This window comes from Anthonomus grandis, chromosome 22 (genome assembly GCF_022605725.1).
Source record: "Anthonomus grandis grandis chromosome 22, icAntGran1.3, whole genome shotgun sequence".
NCBI lineage: Eukaryota > Metazoa > Arthropoda > Insecta > Coleoptera > Curculionidae > Anthonomus > Anthonomus grandis.
This window is the reverse complement of record NC_065567.1, coordinates 13475002-13496780: the sequence shown is the minus strand read 5'-3', so window position 1 is coordinate 13496780 and position 21779 is coordinate 13475002. Positions and strand designations below refer to the sequence as shown.

At 31.7% G+C, this 21779-nt stretch overlaps 1 protein-coding gene across 3 annotated transcripts in view; it reads right to left on the bottom strand.

Annotated features, from left to right (window-relative positions):
* LOC126748182 (atrial natriuretic peptide receptor 1-like) overlaps positions 1 to 21779 on the bottom strand; it is a 53092-nt gene that overhangs the window by 4279 nt on the left and 27034 nt on the right. For 2 of the 3 annotated variants that reach the window (XM_050457226.1, XM_050457228.1), the window contains exons 12-14: positions 16954 to 17115; positions 7227 to 7419; positions 705 to 1044 (exon numbers count right to left, since the gene is read on the bottom strand). In XM_050457226.1, the coding sequence (XP_050313183.1) occupies positions 705 to 1044; positions 7227 to 7419; positions 16954 to 17115 (695 nt within the window). The remainder of the gene's footprint in view (positions 1 to 704; positions 1045 to 7226; positions 7420 to 16953; positions 17116 to 21779) is intronic. The other variant, XM_050457227.1, reaches the window with a different exon arrangement.

The following is a 21779-nucleotide window of genomic DNA, read 5'->3' as shown; positions in this document are numbered from 1 at the left end:
AGTTGTTCAGGGAGATCAAATGATCTGGTACCAAATGGATGGTTGCCCGGCCGATAATGCCCGTATGGTCAGAGAGTGCTTTAAAAATGCTTTTAACGGCAATATCATTGGTCCACGGTACCGGATACTTTGGCCAGCCAGGTCACCTGATCTTTCACCGAATGACTTTCTTTTTGTGGGGTCATTTAAAAAGTGTCATTTATAAAAGTGTAAAATTTGAGAAACCAGTTACAAAACGCTATTTCGTTAGAATGTAATAAAATTTTCCAATATCAACTTAGTAACGTTAGAAATGAATTTTATGATCGGTTAGGATATTGTTAAGCTGTTAGTTGGGGGGTTGTTTGAATATTTGATTAATTGATGTTTTCATGTAATTCTCTATTATTTTCAAAAAAGTTAATGTATTTTATTTTATTTTTCCACACTTAGTAAAATATTAAGAGTTCTGTTCTCTCTTTTTTCGGATCTATTTTCGATCTTCTGAGTTAAAAATTTACAATTATTTATTGCAATGTCTTTGGTCAATACTTGACCCCCTTAAAATTTACATGAGATTTCCTATGTTCCGCTCGGCGACGCACCACCCGGTATACAAATATCCAACTGCCGAATATTGGCGTATCAAAATATTGTCTGCCTATTATGTATATTTGAAAAATGTTTCACGTAATAAAAAATCATTTAGTAAATATAAAAATTACCTTATACACCTGATAGTGCTCAAGTCTTTCATCAAATAATCCATATAAATCATTGAGTAAATCTACAACTTGTAAAGGTGTGCTTTCAGCAGATAATTCAGTAAATCCAACTATGTCACTAAAATAGATAGTAACGCAGTCGAACGCCTCGGCTGTGACCGATTGTCCCATAATTAACTGCTGAGCTACACTTTTTGGCAAAAGCTGGTAAAGAACCTCTTCGCATTTGCGTTTTTCTTCTAAATAATCTTTTGTTCGATCGAGTACCAGAGTCTCCAGGTTATTAGCGTAGTGCTCCATACGTCTGAGCAAGTTATCGAAAAGATTCATCTCGTTGTCTCTATAAAATAGGAATAAACATAGTAATAAAACTAGATTTTTTGGATTTATTATCTTGATAATTTTTAGATTTCTGTCCGAATTAAAATAATCTGTCTGAATTTAAATATGGGATATTTTTTTAAAATTAACTTTAAAGAAAATTTATTTTTCATATGAAAAAAATCTCTTCCATCGTCCTGTTACTATTCTTTTTTATTCATGTATTTAATATTTATTAAAAAAACGCGAGGTAACAGCGTACTTGATTAAAGAATTTGTTATTTCTTCCATACGAATTTTCTTAGTGTGTTGGGCCCGGTGGTATTGAATTAGGATGTTTTCGGTTCGGCTGGGTTGGATTGAGATAAATTGTTTTGAGTTAGGACATGAGCTCTCTATATACTTTTTCATAAATAATAATTTTACAAAAAATAGGAAATATAAGATATTTTATTTAAAATTAACTTTAAAGAAAATTTATTCTTCATATAAATAATAAAAACAAAATTCCCTTCCATATTCCTATTACTATTCGTTTTTATATACGTATTAGATGCCTGAGATGCCAAAAAAGCAAGTTGAGATAAAGAATAAAAAAAATTACATACTGTCAATTTAATAATAATAATAATAAATCATTTTATTGTTCCAATTAATTATAACAATTTTGCAAATACAAAACAAATATATAAATGAAACAAATGGCCTTTATAGTCAGCTTCTTTCCAAAAGGAGAGGCTGTTAAAGCCGTAGAAAAAATCTAAGCCATACTTACATTTAGTTATCTAACCTAAGCCTAATAAAACTCAATACATTAATGAAAAGCTAGATGACTTGGTCGATTATGTTAAGCGGTACAGAGATAGTACATGGTAAAACTATTAGGCTCTGGTAAAAATTAAAAACAAATTGTATGTATATAATATCTTATTTTCTCTGAAATGTATATAAACGCCCATAAGAACTCATTCACCGAAAAGCTGCTGTTTGATCCTTCTTTTGAAACAGGATAAAGATGTGTTAAAATGAGTAACTTGAAATTTAGTTACGGTTGACGCTATGTTATAAGAGAATCCTCTTTTAAAAAGTTCCTTATTGTGCTTGGGGATCGTAAGGATGTGCTTTCTATGTATATTTATATTATGAACATCAGTTTTGTAAACAATTTTCCTACTGAGATAGATAGGACACTGAAATTTAATGATATTATAAAACAGACAAGCCGAGTGCAGTACACGCCTATTGAACATTAACAACCAGCTAAGTTCTTTAAGCTTATGTGATACGTGTGGTCCACGTCTTATGCCACATATAAAACGTATGCATGAGTTTTGTACCTTTTGCACTCTCCGGGCCTGTGTTGTATCCAGAAAAGGACCATAAACACTATCCGCGAAGTTAAAGTGTGATAGTACGAGTGCGTCACATAGTTCAATTTTGGTTTTCTTTTCTAAGTAATGCCTATGAGGAAAAAGAGATTTAAGGGCGCAGTAGGATTTTTTAATACGAGCTGTTATGTGTTCGGTAAATTTAAGTTTAGTGTCACAAATTAAACCCAGGTTTTTGGTGGTGTTTTTGTTTTAAAAGAAATATTAGCGTTTCCGATACTTAGATCCAACTGACTAAAAATATTTTCACGTAGTTTATCATTACAAAATAATAAAGCCACCGATTTCAAGGGGTTCAACCTCAGCATATGACCCGCGGACACCTCACAAAGCGCCCGAAGATCCGTATTTATTCTAAGGTTAGCCTCTGCCGCATTTTCTAGCTTAAAAGAGTATAAAATTTCGTCGTCGGTATATAAATGGTAATCACAATGGCGAATAGAATTAATAAAATTAGACGTGTAAATTGTAAAAAGAAGGGGGCCCAAGACACTTCCCTGTAGGACACCTGTGTGTAAAGTCATTACCTCAGAGTACTTCCCATCAACTAATATCCTCTGCGTCCTGTTACTTAGAAAAGATTGAATCATAGATTGGGCATTAAATCGACAACCAATATAAACCAAAATACTAAACAAAACATCATGATTTAACAAGTCAAAAGCTCGTGAATAGGCTAGAAGTACCAGAACGCTCGCTTTGCTGTTATCCAATTCCCTATTAATACGGTCTGTAATCTCAGCCAACGCAGTTGTACAACTATGTCCACGTCGAAATCCTGACTGCTTTTCTGGCAAAATATTATTACTTGAAATAAAGACAGAAATTTGCATTGCCATAACTTTCTCTAAAATTTTGGACATAGCTGATAGGATAGAAATAGATCTTAGCTGTCCATAGTCATTGTGCTGATTTACTTTTGGAAAAGGAATAGCAATGGCCGACTTCCAAGCACTCGGAAATGTTGATAATCGTAAACAATAATTAATTAATTGATTAATATAAGGGATAATAGAGGGGCAGCACAATATTAAAATAGTACTGTTAATATCATCGCTTCCAGAAGCCTTAGATTTCATCCCAAGCACAATATTGGAAATTGTATTCTTTGTTACCTCAGTGAAACAGAATTCCTGATTGACTTTTTTATTATTCTTGTAAAATTCTAAAAGGTCTTTGTTAGGAGCAGAGTTTAAAATTGTTGTGCTAACAAAATGTGAATTAGGTTTTTTTAAATGAGTCGGAAGTGAATTTATTTTTCTATTCACAATTTTAATTTTTTTTAATTCAGCCCACTTTTAAACCTAGCTTGCGAACTGGGACATATTTTAAAAGATCAAAATTATCAATTGTCGATATCCCAGCTTTTTGGAATACGACTTTAATTTAGATAGTAAAACAGTTGTAGATTGGTGTATTTTTTTCAGAGAGGTTTTTTTTATCAGAATAAATTTCTGATAATGACGAAGGAAAATTAGGTGGGGAACAAAAGTTGGCGGTAGAAAATACAATCTTGGAAGATTCGTTGAGGGTCACTGGCTTTTTGGGAAAATTGAAAGAGTTCTAAAAGAATGTTTATCGTTCCAGTTGAAAATCGAACTAAGAAAACCCTGATTAAAATTATTAAAGATAAAATTCTGCCTCGAACGATCATCATTTTTAACTGTTGGTCAGCGTACAACGCTTTAGAAGACGAGCCGTTCAAGCATCTGACAGTCAATCATTTATACAATTTTGTCGACTTTGAAACATGAGCACACACCCAAAACATAGAACGATTATGGCGTAAAGTAAAAGCTAATTTTACAAAATTTAGTCGTACTGCCAAGCATTACCTTGCAGAATTTCTTGTATACTTGTATAGGCCACATATTTTTTTGAAACTGCTGCTAAACCATACAATCCAAAAAATGTTTAATTTAGTTACATAATTTCAATTGTACATTTATAAGATTATATTTTTGTGAATTGATATTTAGAGTAATATACAAATAATATATTCATATTGAATATTAATAATGGGAAAATAAAGTACCAACTAATTATATAAATTAGAAACTTTTACAATTAATTACCTTTCACGTGTTCTGTGCCATCTAAATTAACATGTTTACATAAAATGACGTCGTATGAATGAGCTACATGGCATCGCATGTCGCCATGAACTGGATCTGATAAATAATTATATCTAACTCCATGTCTGTACGGCATTCTGTTGTATAATAAATTCTAATATTTTCTTCAAAAACTTCATGCATTAAACTTTCTGGTACTCCATTCAGAAAATAAAAATGGACAACCATAATTTTTTTGTGTGAGATAAGCTTTTCATCGAAAAAAAATCGCGAATGAATTGTGTCCATTTGTAAAATTCTCCAATTGTGGGATCTTGGCGACTTTAAGTATCTTCGATTTTGCAATATTTTAAGATTTAAATAGAAAGAGTGCTTTAAAAAGAATAAATTAAGACAAAAAAATTTGCGGATTATTCACATAGGACCCTAAAAAATAATATTTTATTTCTTCAAAAAATGCTAAAATAGGGGTCTACACTAGATTATTTGATGATCAAAACTCGTTCAAACTTTTGACATATGGACTCGGAGTTGTCAAATTGTGTATAAAGACGTTCCAAACCTTCATATTTTCAGATGCTATTCGTATGGAAACAGAACAACAAACTCAAAACAATTTATCTTAACCCAAATCAACCCATCCCATGAATCTAAAACTAGATCTAAAACAACCCAATCCACAACAACCGAGCCCAAAACACTAAAAAAAATTAATATGGAAGGCATAACAAATTGTTGAATCAAGGTACAATCAACATGTATGGCAATGCTGTCACCTCGCGGCATTATGTCAAACGTCAAATACGTGAAATACGTAAAATAAGATGGAAGAGAATTTTGTTTTCAGTTTTTATTTGAAAAATGAATTTTCTTTGTAGTTGATTGTAAATAAAATATTTCATATTTAATATTATTTTTAATTTGGACCGAAATCTAAAAATTACCAAAATATTAATAAATTGTGGGTGTCTTCGGTACGTTTTTTGTACGAAAATAACAGACTTAGTTACAAGAAAGGCTAAAAACAGTGTTTGTGAAATGATATGACTTATTTTTACGCATAATATAACATTTCATGTGATTGAAAAATACAGAGTGAAGTGTCCACTTTAGAGAAGGCACTCATGAGTCAGCCATACTGGGGACAAGGTTTAAGCTGCAAAGTGACAAAATAGAGTCGACGGCAGAACCTTCAACACCACACCTAACCTCACTGCAGTTGTCACCTGCTTGTTGACAAAGCTAATCGAATAGAGGGTTATTCTAATGATTAATTACGTCCCATAGTGAGTGATTTGTTGCGTGATAATACCCTCGTCGTAATAAAATTTGGCTTTTTACCCCTATTATATTGGAACTATATATCCAAATTAAGTTTTTTGCCTTCAACGTGCATTAATTCGTTAATTAATTAAGCATTTTATCATTATTGTAGATGTCATTTTTGTTTATTTTTATTAGTTTTAATCATTTAACTTTGTCTGAGGCCCTAGACGTATAAGTTTGACAGAACCCCTTAATTGTGTAAGTAGTTTTAATACCTTTCGTAATTTAACAACTTAAAAATTAGTTTCAATCTATATCTTATAAGTTCATGTTGGATGGTCACATGTTGGATTGATGGTTTTTAAACAAATTTAGTGAAGGATGACCGAAATACTTTCAGTTACCCTTAGAAATCAAAATGTTTAAACAATTGGTTTGTAAAATTATGCAATTATAAACATGATGATAATAACAAGATAATGAAATCATCATCAAGAAAAAAGTGGCCATTTAATGTAATCAATAAAGTAAATAAAACTTGCACTTGTTTCTCGATGAGAAGGGTTTCAGGACCGGACGACACCAGCAAGAATCTTACGAAAGCATTGTTTTCCATATTAAGAAGAAATAGCGAAATAGGTTTCCAAACATGAGGCTAATAGGAGTGCCTAGGGTAACAAAAAAACCAAGGAAATAAAAAAATCATTTTGTTATAATTAGTTTACAAGAGAATAAACAAATATAGGCTGCACTAGGATAAAAAACATACTGAGAATAAGTCTCTGAAAATACCTGCATTAAAAACATCAGATGATTTGGCTAACCTTTCATTCAAAGAAGAGTGAAAAAATACCGATATGCTAAGATATAAAGTAAAATGAGAAGTTTAATAAAAAATTATTTCAATGTTTTATCCGACACCTTTTTTTCCAGTATTCGCTGTAGTCTTAATAAATGTATGAAAAATTCTCAATAAATATATAAAGTGAAACATATACATCCTCGGTGAACGAAGGCCTTGGATGCGGATATGGGGGAACGATTTTCTCTTTTCGGCACCCCAGAAAATAATTGCAGGATATGTATAGTATTAGCGCTAATATTTAAATATCTTAAAAATTATGTTACATCTACTTACATGCCTCCAAATAACCATGGTTTGCTAAAATATCAGAAACCGATTATCAAAGGTTAAAGGGGTAGCTTACAAAATTTGTACTATAGAATAAAGTTTTTTGGTTAATTAAATTTCGTGAAAATTATTAGTAATTGCGAATAGTAGTAATACATAGCCGTAACACATAGAAAAAAGGATTAGAGTTAGAACATTAATTGTGTATATAATTTCTTTTAAATTATTTACTCGAATTATTTAATCTTAGACTTAGTTCTATAAGTCTTATTTCTATTAAAACATATGTAAATAAGAATACCGAATACAAAATTATTTAGCTTCAAAGTTCTGTTTTTACCTTTTACTCAACTGTCTGAGTTTGGCTTTCATATTAACAAAATCTGGACGCTCATGCGGATCTTCAGACCAACATTTGTCTATGATGTTTTCGATTTCACCCATATCATCTTGATCATTTTCTCGAGCAACGGTAGGACGAAGTGGTGATCCATTATTGGCGGCTGGACCTTTCCGCACAAGTTCAACAATGTCTAAAAGGAAAAACTAATTCAATTACCTCTCTAAAATTTAAATATGATAATAAACTAAATAATAGGTATATTAACTTCATTGATGTTTTAACTAAAATATCTTTTAAAATACGAGTATATTCTTTCATTAACATTGTGCTTGATTCGGTTGTTCTTTTTAATTGCAATTTAGACTAGTAACTCTCGTTCAAATTCAAAATTCAGTTTTCTTATTTAATTTGTTCTTCCTATTTCATGTTTATTTTTTCTTAATTTAGTTAATCCGTATCTCAGGTATGTCATTTTTATTTCTGTTATTTAAGTGGCCTTTTATCATAATATATCTATTTTTAAATAAGTTCGAACTAATGCTCCTTTATTTAAATTATTATTATTGCTCGTCTTAAAAAGTGCTACCCCATGCGATTATTTGGGTCTTAAGTTATTAGTTAGTCCATAGCATCCAATCCCTTTCAATAGTAAAATGCGTTTTTTATGATCGTACCGTCTTGTATCAACAATATCAACATGGTGGTATTTTTCAAATACTAGTTGTTATTGTCTTTAGTTCTCTTAATAACTTGTGTTTCGTGTAAATACTCTTCTTATAGCTGCAGTAAATACAGTATAACCACAAATACCGAATATCATTTTCTATTTAAATATACAGGGTCCTGCAACAGTGCGCCGGTCTTCCATAAAGCCTAAAAAAATTAGGTTAAAATTTTCTAACCTCTTATATAGCATATCGCAAAGCGTATAGGATATCGCATATCTGGAAAATATTTTGAAGTATGCAGGGTGCTTCAAAAAAGTAGTGTTTGTTGAATGTTTGTTACCCCAAGCAAGATAGAATGAGGCATGTTACTAATCTACTACTACTGGGAGCAAGACTTAGATGTGTTATTAACGGTAACCGAAGATCCTCACCTAAGTCAGTCAAATATCGGAGCAGCAGTTGGAATAAGTGAAAGATCAGTTCGAAGAATTTTAAAAAGAAATAATTTTCATCCATACCACATCCATGAACATCAAGCACTTTTTGATAGGGATATACAAAACCGACTTAAATTTTGTACTTGGAGCAGAAATGAATTACAAAACGACCCCACGTTTTTTAATAATATCCTATTTACGGATGAGGCAACATTTCATAAAAACGGATCAGTAAATAGACATAACTTTCATTATTATTAATCCGAAAACCCCCATTTTATGCGGCAGATCGACTACCAGCATAGCGGGTCATTAAATGTGTGGGGTGGAATTATTGGAAGCACCATTATCGGTCCCTATTTTTTAAATGGTCATCTCAATGGAGAAATCTACCTTCAATTTTTACAAAATGAACTGCCTAGATTACTTGCAAATGTTCCATTAATTACTAGAAACCGAATGTGGTTTCAAGAGGACGGAACTCCTCCACATTTTTCTCGAAATGTCACTGAATATTTAAATGTAACCTTTGAAGATAAATGGATTGGAAGGAATGGACCTATTAATTGGCGAGCCAGATCACCTGACCTAACAAAATTTGATTTTTTTTATGAGGCTTTGTAAAAGAAATTGTTTATAGTAGAAATCCACCTACAACGGCAGTAGATATGGAGTAGAGAATACGCGATGCGTTTGCTCAAGTAACTCCACAAATGCTACATGAAGTAGAAGGAAGTTTTCAGGAACGTATTAATTTATGTTTTGAACAAAACGGAGGACATATTGAACACTTAATGTAATAATAATAAAATGATAAATATTTTTAATATGCTTGTTTAAATATTATTGTAAATATTTTAAAAACGACTAAAGATAGCTAATATATTTACATAATAAAAAATGTTCATGTATTAAATGTTCATTAAATGGATAAAAAATATACAGGGTGTTCCATTTAAAAAAAGCGAGAAATGAAGCTTTGAAATTCGTAAAACATGATTGCTAACTACGAACACCCTGTATATGATAGAAGGAAACAATTTAAGTCAAAGTAATTCTCCATTCTTCTAGAATCCCAATTAAATCCAATATTGACATTGAATTAACATTTCTAGTGTCAAGATGAAATTAAATGATGTAATGATTTTTAGATTTTTTTTATAAAAAAAATTATTGCAGTCAAACTGCGCATGACAAAGCAGCCATATTTAGCGCATATACTAGGTAGCCTAAGGCGGTCTTAAAAATAAAATAAAAAGAATGGCATTCGATTTAAAAAAACTGCTGCTTATATCGCCCTACTTTTTTGAAGCAACCTGTATACTTCAAAATATTTTCCAGATATGCGCTATCAGGTCCCAACATTTTTTTAAGAGGTTAGAAATTTTTAACATTATTTTTTTAGGCTTTATGGAAGACCGACGCACTGTTGCAGGACCCTGTATAGGTTGTCAGCCGGTTCTACGAGATATTTCTACGAGAGTGTATATAAATTTGCCTTTTCATTATAAGATTTATATTAAGCTGAATAGAGTTCCAATAGAAACCTCAAAAGTAATTTTGTTTATACAATACAATAATAAGTGACCATCATGCAGATTTTTGAGTATAAGTGAAAGTGATTCATGGTTCCGGCTTAAAATAATTCCTTAAAATATTAGCAAAAAATAGCCAAAGGGTTAAACTTCATTACCGTGCTAAATATTGTATGAAATCTAATAATATAGTAATCTAAAATTTTTTAATAATTCATAGAAAAGCTTATGTATTTTCCATTAAAAAGGGATTTTTTCACATAAGAACTATTGCATGTTTGTTTTGGTGGAAAACTATTAAATCTTAAAAATTAGATGCCATGGTCTGATACATTTACTAGCTGGGAAACTTAAAGAACAAGAACATAAATCCCTGTAATACTTAATCTAACTATAATATCTATATAACCTATTTCTGGGCCCTACTACTCTACTATTGTGTAAGCTCCACCTCAGAAACATTAACTGATAATTCACTCTTTCAAACGATTTTTTTACAGTCAAATTTACTTTTATATAAAATAAGTCGAAAAACTGATTTGAAAAATTCTTCTATTTGACCACATATAACGAAGGTAAGGCCTGTCATAAGGAATAAATTTTTCACAAAGTATTAGGGTAAGAGAAAAGTCAAAACAGACGAATATTGATCGAAAAATATATATATTGGGAATCTCGCCATAAGGAACATTTATAATATCGTTAATAGAAATCTCAAAAATAACTGTTAACAATGATACACGATGTAGTTACCATCTCACGTTTACTTGTACTATGTTATGAAGTGTTTTTTAATGGTGTTATTGTACTTAAAATAAGGTCTGATGATGCCGTAAGGCGAAACGCGCAACCTAACTAATATAACCTACATTTATGAGTCTTTGACTTTCAGTTTATTTTTCTCCATGTTAGATATTATTAAAGCCTCTTTGAGAATAATGGATGCATTTTTTGAATTAATAATAGTTTTATTACGATTTAAAAAAATTGTTAGTTTTGCTACTTTTTTGTATAACTTACTATACCAGGTGACACAGCAATCATAAAACAGATTCTTATTTTTGTGTGTTTTGAAATTTTGGATATGTGCATAAGCTATGATTCTGCTTAATTTACATTAAAAAAATTTTTTTTTTCAACTTTTGGTTGAACTGGAAATACCTAAAATTTTCTTATTTTTTATGGAACTTCATAAATTTTTTATGCGCATTTAAATTCTCTTTTTAGCGACATATCATAAGTTTGCATTTAATTGGGAAGTGACAGTTAAAGGTGATTTTAATGTAAGATGACTATGGACGTTACGATTTTAAAATCTACAGGAGACATAACTAAATGTTACCTATTTTTGTCAATTAAATATCAAATTTTAAATAGATATTAATTAGATACACTATCATCCTAGGATGACTTAAGCCTTTTTTAAGAATAATTTTGCTACCAAAATTGAATAAGGAAAAATATAGATTGAAAAAGACGATTACTTAGATTTCAATTCCACTCTCATTTCAATTCTTCCAACGTCGAAACTCCAAACTTAATTTGCTTGCTCGCTACGCAGCAGAATATTTTAGAATAAAAAAATGTCTAAGGAATGAGGCTGTTCAAATTAGAGAGTATAAAACCATTTATTAGAATTTTTATTTACAATGCAAATTATGAATTAAATCTTCATAAATTCAGGCTAATTAACTATTAATTTGAATAAGAACTATTATTATTTATATTAAGAGAATAATTATTGATATTATGCATTAAATGATCTACATCCTAATTATGTTTTCTATTTGGATTCATTTCTTTTGGACAAAGACTAGGTACATATAAATTATGCATATTATAATATGACCGCCCTTTAAAGAAAATAGAATTTGGATAGGAATTGTTTGCTAAGGAAAAGGACATGTTTTAATTAAAGATGATTCTTCATCTATTTTTAAATTTGTAATTAAAGATATATTTCTTTTCTTGAAAAATGTTTTAGCATCTTTTTAAATGGCACCGAAATAAAAAAAAAACAAAAATGCAAAAAATCACAAAATCCTTAGTCCTTCCGTAATTTAATTTTTGGTTTTCTGCATTTATTATCGGAGAAATTTTTATATCAAATTATGCAATAAAATATTATCATATTTAAAAGAAATTAAAGTAACTAGCTTAATAAAAAAGAGAAAAGCATATTCTAACTTTACGTAAAATTAAAATTTCTACTAAAACACCTTCTATAGTAAAATAATATAGTCATATTATAGACATTCCACACAACAACAAGATTAATATTCTTAAGTTAAGTACAAAATAAAACAAAGTTTAATCAGGGCTTATTAATATTTAATTCTTTGTGCTTTTTTAAAGTTTTAAGTCTGATGTTAATTATCATTTGTGTGTATTTATTATGAGTACATTTTTAATATTTTGAAACCAATTTAGATATTTTGTAAGTATAATAGGTTTGTAAATTTATACCTAGTTAACTTACGTTGAATAGGTTTATTTTTGGATATATACTTATTAGGCTAACTAAACAACTCTTAAAATTATTAGATTAAATCCAAACTTCCACTAAGTGTAAAATTACCAGAACTAAAATAATTATCGTTCCGAGTTATATTTAAACATATAAATCATTTTCATAGAATAAATGTTAAAATATAATATATTACTCAGTGAGCAAATTTAATACAATTAGCTTTTAAATACCTAATTTTGTCGAAAGTGTAGTCCTAGTTACGTAACTTTTCTGCATGAGGAGTATAAAACTAGGATAAAACATAAAGGAAAATGTTACACTTTGTATCCTGGTAATTTTAGTTTACACTTTATGGTATTATGCGATACATTTACGAAGTGAGTTTTTTTTTAAATGAAGAAAATTAAATTTAAATGAAAAACGGAGAGCAATAAATAATTGGATAGTGTTAAAGAACAAGGAATCAAGTGCCATTCGGCAGAAATCGAGTTTTCTGGACAATTGAGTGAATAAATACTATGTCTACAGGTTTAATTACTAAACACTCTCGAAAATACAACTGCGGCCATCTAGTGACAAAAGTTCCGTTTACAATGACAGCCATCATTAAAATTCCATTTTAAAAGAAAGAACCAAGTATTGTTTACTGCAGTGCCGGTTAATGATATTTTTTAGTTAATTTTTTAAGGAAATATCAAAAAACTAGTTATGTCTCGGGGTAAAAAGATGTTGCAGATGCTGGAAATTCTAGAAGCTCAAGAAAATTTGGAGGTAAGTAAAGGATTTAACATTATTCTATCTTTATAACCTAAAGCTGTGTATATCTGTGGTTCCTTCTTTAAAACCGAGAATTTTATAAATATGGCTATTGGTTCCGTTTAGATGTCGTTTGGTTCTTTTTAAAAAAATGTTGTTTTTAAGATTTATAATAACATTATCTTCAATCCTTAATAATAAGATGTTTTTTATTTAAGATCTCAGCTGGACAACGTATCGAACCTATAGAAGAAGAAGTCACACAACTAATTTCTTGTAATAATCAGGTAAGTATATGATGCGGTCATCAAATATATTTAAAACATGTTATTAAAATATTTTAATTTAACATAATGCTTTTTAGGCTCTTTCTACTACATTAAATGAATTAAATAATGAAAATAACGACCAGAAAATTAGCTGTTTAGGATCTTCGCTTATGTTAGATACCACTCGGGTACAAATAAAAAATCTTTAAGGATGTGCCATAATAGAACCTTTTTTTGCCAAACAGTGATCAAGAATCTAATAGCAATGAATTGCCTATTTCTGATAATAATATTAAGGTAAGTATATATAACATTATATGACCGAAAAAATACCAAGCCAAGGAATTTTTGATATATATGTTTATTATTTTAGTATCCTTCTACGTCAGCAAAACTACTTAGATACGTAGTCGATGAGAAAGAACACGAAAATATTGAGGATAAAAACGAAGATGCCAAGGCGTCCTTCCACAATAAGATTCTTCAAGATCCTTTAGGATTCTTCAAGATAAACCTTCCACTTCAGCATCGCAACTTAAATATGTAGTCGATGAGGAAGAGTATGCAAATTTTGAGGATGACGTCGAAGATGATCCTTTGATGACTTTATTTGTTCAACCTCAAACTCTTCAGAAGAAGAGCAAGAAATCATAATAATCTTTCAGACAAACAAGGTAGACCAAGAAAGGGTCGCAAAGAAAAACACCCTGGACAAACAGATAAAAGTCGTAAGTTTTTAAAAAATGTAAACTTACCACATATTTCAAGAAGAGGGTCACGCGTAGAAAAAAAAGAATTTGTTGATTATCGTTGCAATTGTTTGGATAAGTGTTACGATAAAATTAGTCAGGAAGAGCGAAAAGTTATTTTCGAGAAATTCTGGAAAACTGGCTCGTATTCTCTTCAAAATGCAATAATATTTTCTTCAGTAAAGGAACACCAAATAAAGAGAAGACGCATTGAAGGAAATACAATTTTTCGGTATGCAGAGATTTTTTTGTTCGAACCCTAAATATTTCAACCAAAAGGGTGAACACAGCTCTTAAAAAGTCTAGAACCTTTGAATTGGAAGATAATCGTGGTAAGCACAAAAACCATTTTAAGATTTCTGAAGTGCAAAGAGAAGCAGTAGAAAGCCATATAAAAAATATTCCATAAGTATAAGTCCCGTTATAGGCCTGAACAAACTGACCGAGAATATCTTCCTATTGATATGACTATAAAAACGTTGTATAACTTATACAAAGTAGAGGTTAATAATCCGGTAAGCCTATCCACCTATAAAAAAATATTTTACACACAGTTTAACATTAGCAGAAAGAAGTGAAAGAAAGATACATGCAATAAGTGCGACACTCTAGGTGCTCAATCGGCTTCAGGCAATACAGATAAAAACTAGAATTTGAGTGTCATTTAAAAGCTGCCCAACTGGCTAGAGAAAAAATTAATAACGATTTTAAAGAGGCAAGAGAAAATGTTCTTGTACAGGCGATTTTTTTTCACCTGGAAAAATTTTTGCCATTACCAAGAATCCCCACAAACATCATGTTTTATAAACGCCAGTTATGGCTTTATAATTTGGGTATTCGATCGGCAAAAGAAGGGAAATCTTACTGTTTTCTCTGAACAGAAGGTACTGCTGGTCGCGGTGCGCAAGAAGTTGGATCTTGCATAAAAAAATACTGCGAATATTTTTTGGAAAAAAACATGAAAGATTTACATTTATGGTCAGATTCCTGTGGTGGGCAGAAGTCAGAACCGTAATATTAAACTTTGCCTAATACTAAAACATATTTTGAATAACTCTTTAACTTTGCAAAATATAAGCATGAAATTTCTGGTACCAAGCCATAGTTTCTTACCCAACGATTCGGATTTTGGGGACATTGAAAAGGTATTAAAATATCAGCAAAGGTTATATACGCCACAGGATTACGTCAATGTCATGAAGAATTCAAGAAAAAAGAGTCCATTCATAAATGCATACAATGACTAAGAATGATTTTGTCTCTTCCGAAGTATTAGAAAAACATATTATTAATAGAAAAAGAGATACATACTATTGGGGAAAAATTAACTGTCTTGATGTCAGGGAAATAAAACTTAATAAAAGCTCCCCTTATAGTATATTTTTTAAATTCAGACATGATCAAGATTCTTTTGTAGAGGTTGATATTAAACCAAAACATAAGGGTAAACAGACAGAAGTATTTAATTTACAATTGTCAATACTTTATCCTAATGGCAAACCAATTTCAACGCCTAAACTTAATGATATAAGATCCGTTATGCATCTTATTCCCGAGGCAGATCAGAGTTTTTATACGTCGCTTATAGCTGGCGAAGAAATTAGTGACGATATTGATGGATACAATGCAGATTTAGATTTCGAATATCAAGAAGACTAACAATACTGCTGTTGTATAATAATTTTGACTATTTTTTTTTTAACGCAATAATGTTTTTTTTACATATCAGGCCAAAGAAAATGCCAAATAAATGTTTACGTTTAAGTTAATTAATTTTGTTATAACAATTAAATATTTTTGTATAAATTGTACTCATAAAAAGCAAGCTGTTATTTTTTAACCATTTTTCCCGCTTAAGAGAAATTTGAGGGTTTGAATTATTTGCATTTTACCATTTTTCAAAAATGCTTTTTATTTATTTCCTCGTTTTTAAAAAAGGAACCATCCTATGTTTCATGTACATTGAGAAATTTAATCAAAGAAATCCAGAAATAACCTGTTTAAGATTATAATAATAAAGAACCAAATATTTACGGCCTTTAAATAACATGCGATATAAAAACCAAATTTTTCAGAAAAGGAAGTTTTTGCAGGAACCAGATGCTTGGTTCCCTTTTTATTATCGCATTAAAATAATAGTAGTAATAATGGTATGTTTTAACTATGAACAATTAGCTTTGAAAAATGCCAGTTCAAATCCAAATACATTGACTCTTATTTGATGTAAGAAACTTTAAGTATACCTTTACTATACTTGAAAATGGAACAGGTTTTTTAAAATCTGTAATATCATAGAAATATAGCTTTTGCTTTACAGACAACCATCTTTATAATTCTTTATTCACTTTAACATAATTTTACGCTTATTTTAAAGTTTAAATTTCTTAGGGTAAAAACCTGATATTTTAATTTCGTTTTATCCCAACCTATTTTCAGAATAAAATGAGCAACATAATAAAAACTAAAAAATGGAAATATTGATTTAAATTATTATGGTAGGATATTTTAACGCAAGAGTAAACATCATTAATAGAACGAAGGTACAAATATATATAGACTCAATAAAGATTTGTGTCTATATGAAAGTTAAAGAAATTAGATTATATTCTTGCCCCTAATCAGAAAGTATAAACTGTGAATTTATATAGAAAATAAATTTTAAATTATATATATTTATACATCCCTACTTGCACTAAAATTATACAAAAGTAACATAAGCATATTTTCTTAAATTTGAAGAAATTTGGTAAATACATTAAATATAATGTTTATACTTATAACGACTATACCAACAAGAAGGTTTGTTGAGAATGTCAATTAAGTTTAGGAAAAAAACTTACTGGTTTGAGGAGTAGTTGATGTAATACCAAATCGACTTAGTAGCCAACTATTACAAAAGCTGCATTGAATGGTACAAATTGGTCTTGAAACCTCAAGTAAGGGACTGATCGGACGTCTTGGACTTGTAGTCCGGGAACCGCCTGGACTTGGTGTAGTCTCTTCTGAAGGTAAATTTAGACAATTTTCATTTTCTTCTTTAACTTTTAAATGACAAGGTCTTTGTTTTTCTGTGAGTCGCTGACGTCTTTCACAATTCGAGGAGCCAGCGGCACATCGCGTATCCATCACGCACTCTTGGATGGAAGAAATACGCAACTGCTTGCGGGCGCCCATGGAAATTCCCTTATATAGTTTTACGCGACGCAGAATTCAAAGCAATATAGAGCGCGAAAGCACGATTTTTGCAGTAAACTCATTGTTACGTGTGGGAGGTGAAATTCCCACCGTACAGATATATTAGAAACTGATTCCAATATCAAGCTTTATCAGAAAGCATCTATTTTTTCTATACAATAGCAACTGTATTATCTAGGACACTGGGTGGCAACTTTGAATAAAAAACCGCTTTATACACAAACAAACTAATTATTTAATTTCCAAGAAATAAATGTGGCAACATAGGATATCAAAATATTTAACAGAATTCACATGCACCCTCTCTCATTCACTCATAAAAACCTTATCTTTATGAAAGCTACAAACTAAAACTAAATAATTACAAAAATGTTGACATTTGCAACGAATTATGTCAAAGCCAAAGTAAACACAGTTGGCACAAAATAGTTATTACATAAAAATGGTTTCAAAACACTTACAGTAGTCTGTAAATTCCAGTATTTATACTCCAAACAGGACACTTTTTGTTTTCACTTTTTACAGGTTGTTTGCACTCACTTCTTTTTGTTTACTTGCACCTTTACACCTTTAACACTTGTTTGTTTGCTTTACTACATATTTGACATTACAAAAAGTAAAAAGCTACAAAGACCCAATCTGTATACTTAGTCACCCAGCACAAAGATTACCAACTTGTAATTCTTCCAGGCTAGAAATTTACGGTTTTCGTGGATAAATTAAATTGATTGAACTGACTCGTTCACAGGGTTAATTAACTTCATAATTAAAAACCCTTTAACTGATAACTTATATAAAAGTTTCTTGGGGCAGAAACTATTAATTTTAAAAACAAAACATCACTGGCGCGTGAAAATCGTAAAAGAAACGATTAGGCGGGTCGAGACGTCACCCTCTTGAGCTTTTGTCAGTAACTCGACTACTGGAACACTGATCGGTCAATATTAGATTTTTGCATCGCGCTGCTTGGTTCCCGGTAACCTTTTTTTGTACGACGGCAAAACTTAAACGGGGCGGCTTCTTTGACTGCGTTATTTATAGATTTTCTTTTAACTTCGCACAGCTTTGTCGTGCCGATTAGATTACGTAAAAAGCAATGTGAGAAAGGAAGATATGCAAACATATTTAAGTTAAATTTAAAATAAATGGTTGCGTTGTTCGCAACATACTCCCCCGTTGGAGTGACCACTTCAATATTCATTCAGGTTGGGGAAGTGGACATAGTTTCGTAATAGATCGAGTAAACACGCCATTTTTGGTAATTACTTTCACAGCTCTTACTTTGCTATCCCGACTAGGTAAAATTTCTGATACTTTAGCTAAAGGCCATTTTAGAGGATAACTTTGTTCATCCACAAGCAACACAAGATCTCCAATTTTCAAATCTTTCTTGGAATCTGTCCATTTTACTCTTTTTTGCAGATGACTAAGGTATTCAAGCGTCCAACGCTTCCAGAAACTTTGACGTATTTGTTGGCATCTTTGCCAACGTTTCAGACGGTTTTCCGACACATTGGAAACATCCGTTTCGGGAATAGAATTAAGTGCCGTACCAATTAGAAAATGACCTGGGGTCAGCGAAGATATATCTGTTGGGTCGTTACTAAGTGGACACAGGGGCCTTGAGTTCATTATTGCCTCGATTTCAACTAGGACTGTGCCGAACTCCTCAAACGTTAGACGTGTTTCACCTACTGCGCGCAAAATGTGGTGTTTCGCTGCCTTCACTGCAGCTTCCCATATTCCCCCCCAGTGGGGACTTCTTGGTGGTATGAACTTCCACGTAATTTCATTCGTGCTGAGGTAATCTTGAATGGTGTTTTGATTTTTATCATCTTTAAAAAAGTCATATAATTCTTTTAATATGTTTCTAGCACCCACAAAATTAGTTCCATTATCGGAGAAAATGACTGAAGGCAGTCCTCGTCGTCCAATGAATCTCCTAAATGCCTGCAAAAAATCTTCTGTGGATAAACTAGACACGGCCTCCAGGTGTACTGCCTTCGTAGTCAGGCAAACGATTACACACAAGTAACACTTCAGAGTTGCTTTGGAGCGCAGTTTTGAAGGCTTTACAATAAACGGCCCTCCAAAATCAATTCCGACATTATGAAATGGCCTTGACACCGATAATCTCTCTTTTGGAAGATCAGCCATTTGTTGAGACGCTGGACGTGCTCTGAATCTAAAGCAAGTTAAGCATTGCTTAATTACCCCTTTCACCTCACGTAGACCATCTACTGGCCAATATCTCTGACGTATGGAGGCGAGGACATTTTGAGGGCCGGCGTGTAGCATCTTCAAGTGTTCACGTTTAATAAGGAGTCTAACTACTTGATTTTTGGATGGTAGCAGAAGTGGGTGTTTGTGCTCATAGACTATATCTGCATTAGTGAGCCTTCCTCCTACTCTTAACATCTCATGTTCATCAAGTGTGGGGTTTAATGACTTTAATGACTTATTATTAAGTAATTGTCCTGATTTTTTCAGTTCTTTTATTTCTGAAGCGAAAAATCTTGTTTGTATAGATTTAATAATTATCCTTTCTGCATTTTTTAGTTCTTGTAGGGTTAATGGTCCAGTAATGTTTTCCTTATTTAGAAGTTTCTTTGACTTAAGCTTAAGCCAAAATCTTAAACAGTAGGCTATAACCCTTTGCAATTTTCTAAAAGATGAGTACCTGGATAAGATATTTTCATAAAAATCGTCTTGATTTTTGTATCCCGTTAACGCAGACTTCTTTTCTTCAGGGATATTTTCTACTTCGCTGGAATATTTAAAAGCTTTAAACTCTGCTTCTGGGTCTTGTAAAAATTTCGGACCATTCCACCATAAATTTGATTTTCCGAGGTCACGTGGTAGACTTCCCCTTGACAGGATGTCGGCTGGGTTTTCAGCGGACTTAACGTGATGCCAACAATTATAATCTGGCATTAGTGTTTGTATTACTGTGACTCTGTTTGCCACAAACACCGACCATTTTGATGGGTGTGATCTGAGCCAGCACAAGACTATTTCAGAATCCGTCCATAGGTGTGTCGAGTCTATATTAAGTTTGGTTTCAAATATAGACAGGACCCTTTTAGTTAATTTTGCCATAAGAACCGCACCACAGAGTTCCAATCTTGGCAATGTAATCTGCTTTATTGGAGACACTCTGCTCTTTGATGTAAGCAAATTACAAGAAATAGTTTTATCTTCATAAATAGCACGCACGTAGATACACGCTCCATAACATTTAAGGCTTGCATCTGAAAAGGCGTGGATCTGGATTTTTAGTTTACGTTTAAGTGGGGCAAATAAATTGCGAGAAATTTTTATTTCGCCTAAATCTGTGATATTATCGTAGAAAGTTTGCCATTCTTTAAGCAAATCAGGACTTAGTTGATCATCCCAACCTAATTTTTGAAGCCAAATCTTTTGCATAAAAAGTTTCGCAATGACTACAAATGGATTTATAAGACCAAGCGGGTCGAAAATCTGGGCAATTGTCGATAAGACCTGTCTCTTTGTTACTGAATGTTTCAATTCTATTTTGGGTAATGTTATGGAAAAACTATCATAAAAAGGTTGCCATGAAATTCCTAAAACCTTGCTTGTATTGCCATCTGATGTAATAATATATGACTCGTCTTGGTTATTGGTGGAGGATATTTCTTTAAGGAACTCTGGACAGTTTGAGCTCCATTTATGTAATTTCATGTTTGCGGTTCCTAGAAGCTTAGTGAGTTGTTTATGGGTCTCCACAAGTTCTTGAAGTGTGTCACAATTGTATAGGACATCATCCACGTAACAGTTATTCTTCAAAGCATCTGCAGCTCGTGGGTAGTCTTTAGTATTTGAATTGGCTAACTGAACCAAACAATTTGTGCTTAGAAAGGGAGCACTATTTGTCCCATAGGTTACTGTTTGTAATTCCAAACACTGCAGTTCATCATCAGATTTTTCCCGCCATAAAATGTTTTGTAAAAAACTCTGTGTAGGGTTTACCTTAATCTGACGAAACATTTTCTCTATGTCGGTGATAAATACCTTTTCTGAAGTTCGAAATTTGCATAATATGTCGAACAGTTCCGGCTGAACTGTTGGACCTTTTAACATTATGTCGTTTAATGAATAGCCTGAATCCGTTTTCATGGAGGCGTCGAAGACTACGCGTAATTTGGTCGTTACACTGTCTTGACGGAGTACACAGTGGTGTGGTAAAAAATATTTTAACTCTGATTTTTCATTTTTGGTCAAAAGTGGTACTTTTTTTGCATGACCAAGGGAAATGTATTCATCTATGAATTTTTTGTACTCTGCATAAAGATTATCTTGCTTTTTAAATTTATTTTCGAGAGCTAAAAATCTTTTAAGAGCTCGGTGAAACGATTGACCCAATTTTAAATGCTCATTTGTACTCTTCAAAGGCAAATTTACTTGAAAAGTACCTTCCGCCAATCTTAAAGTGGTATTTTGGAAGTACTGT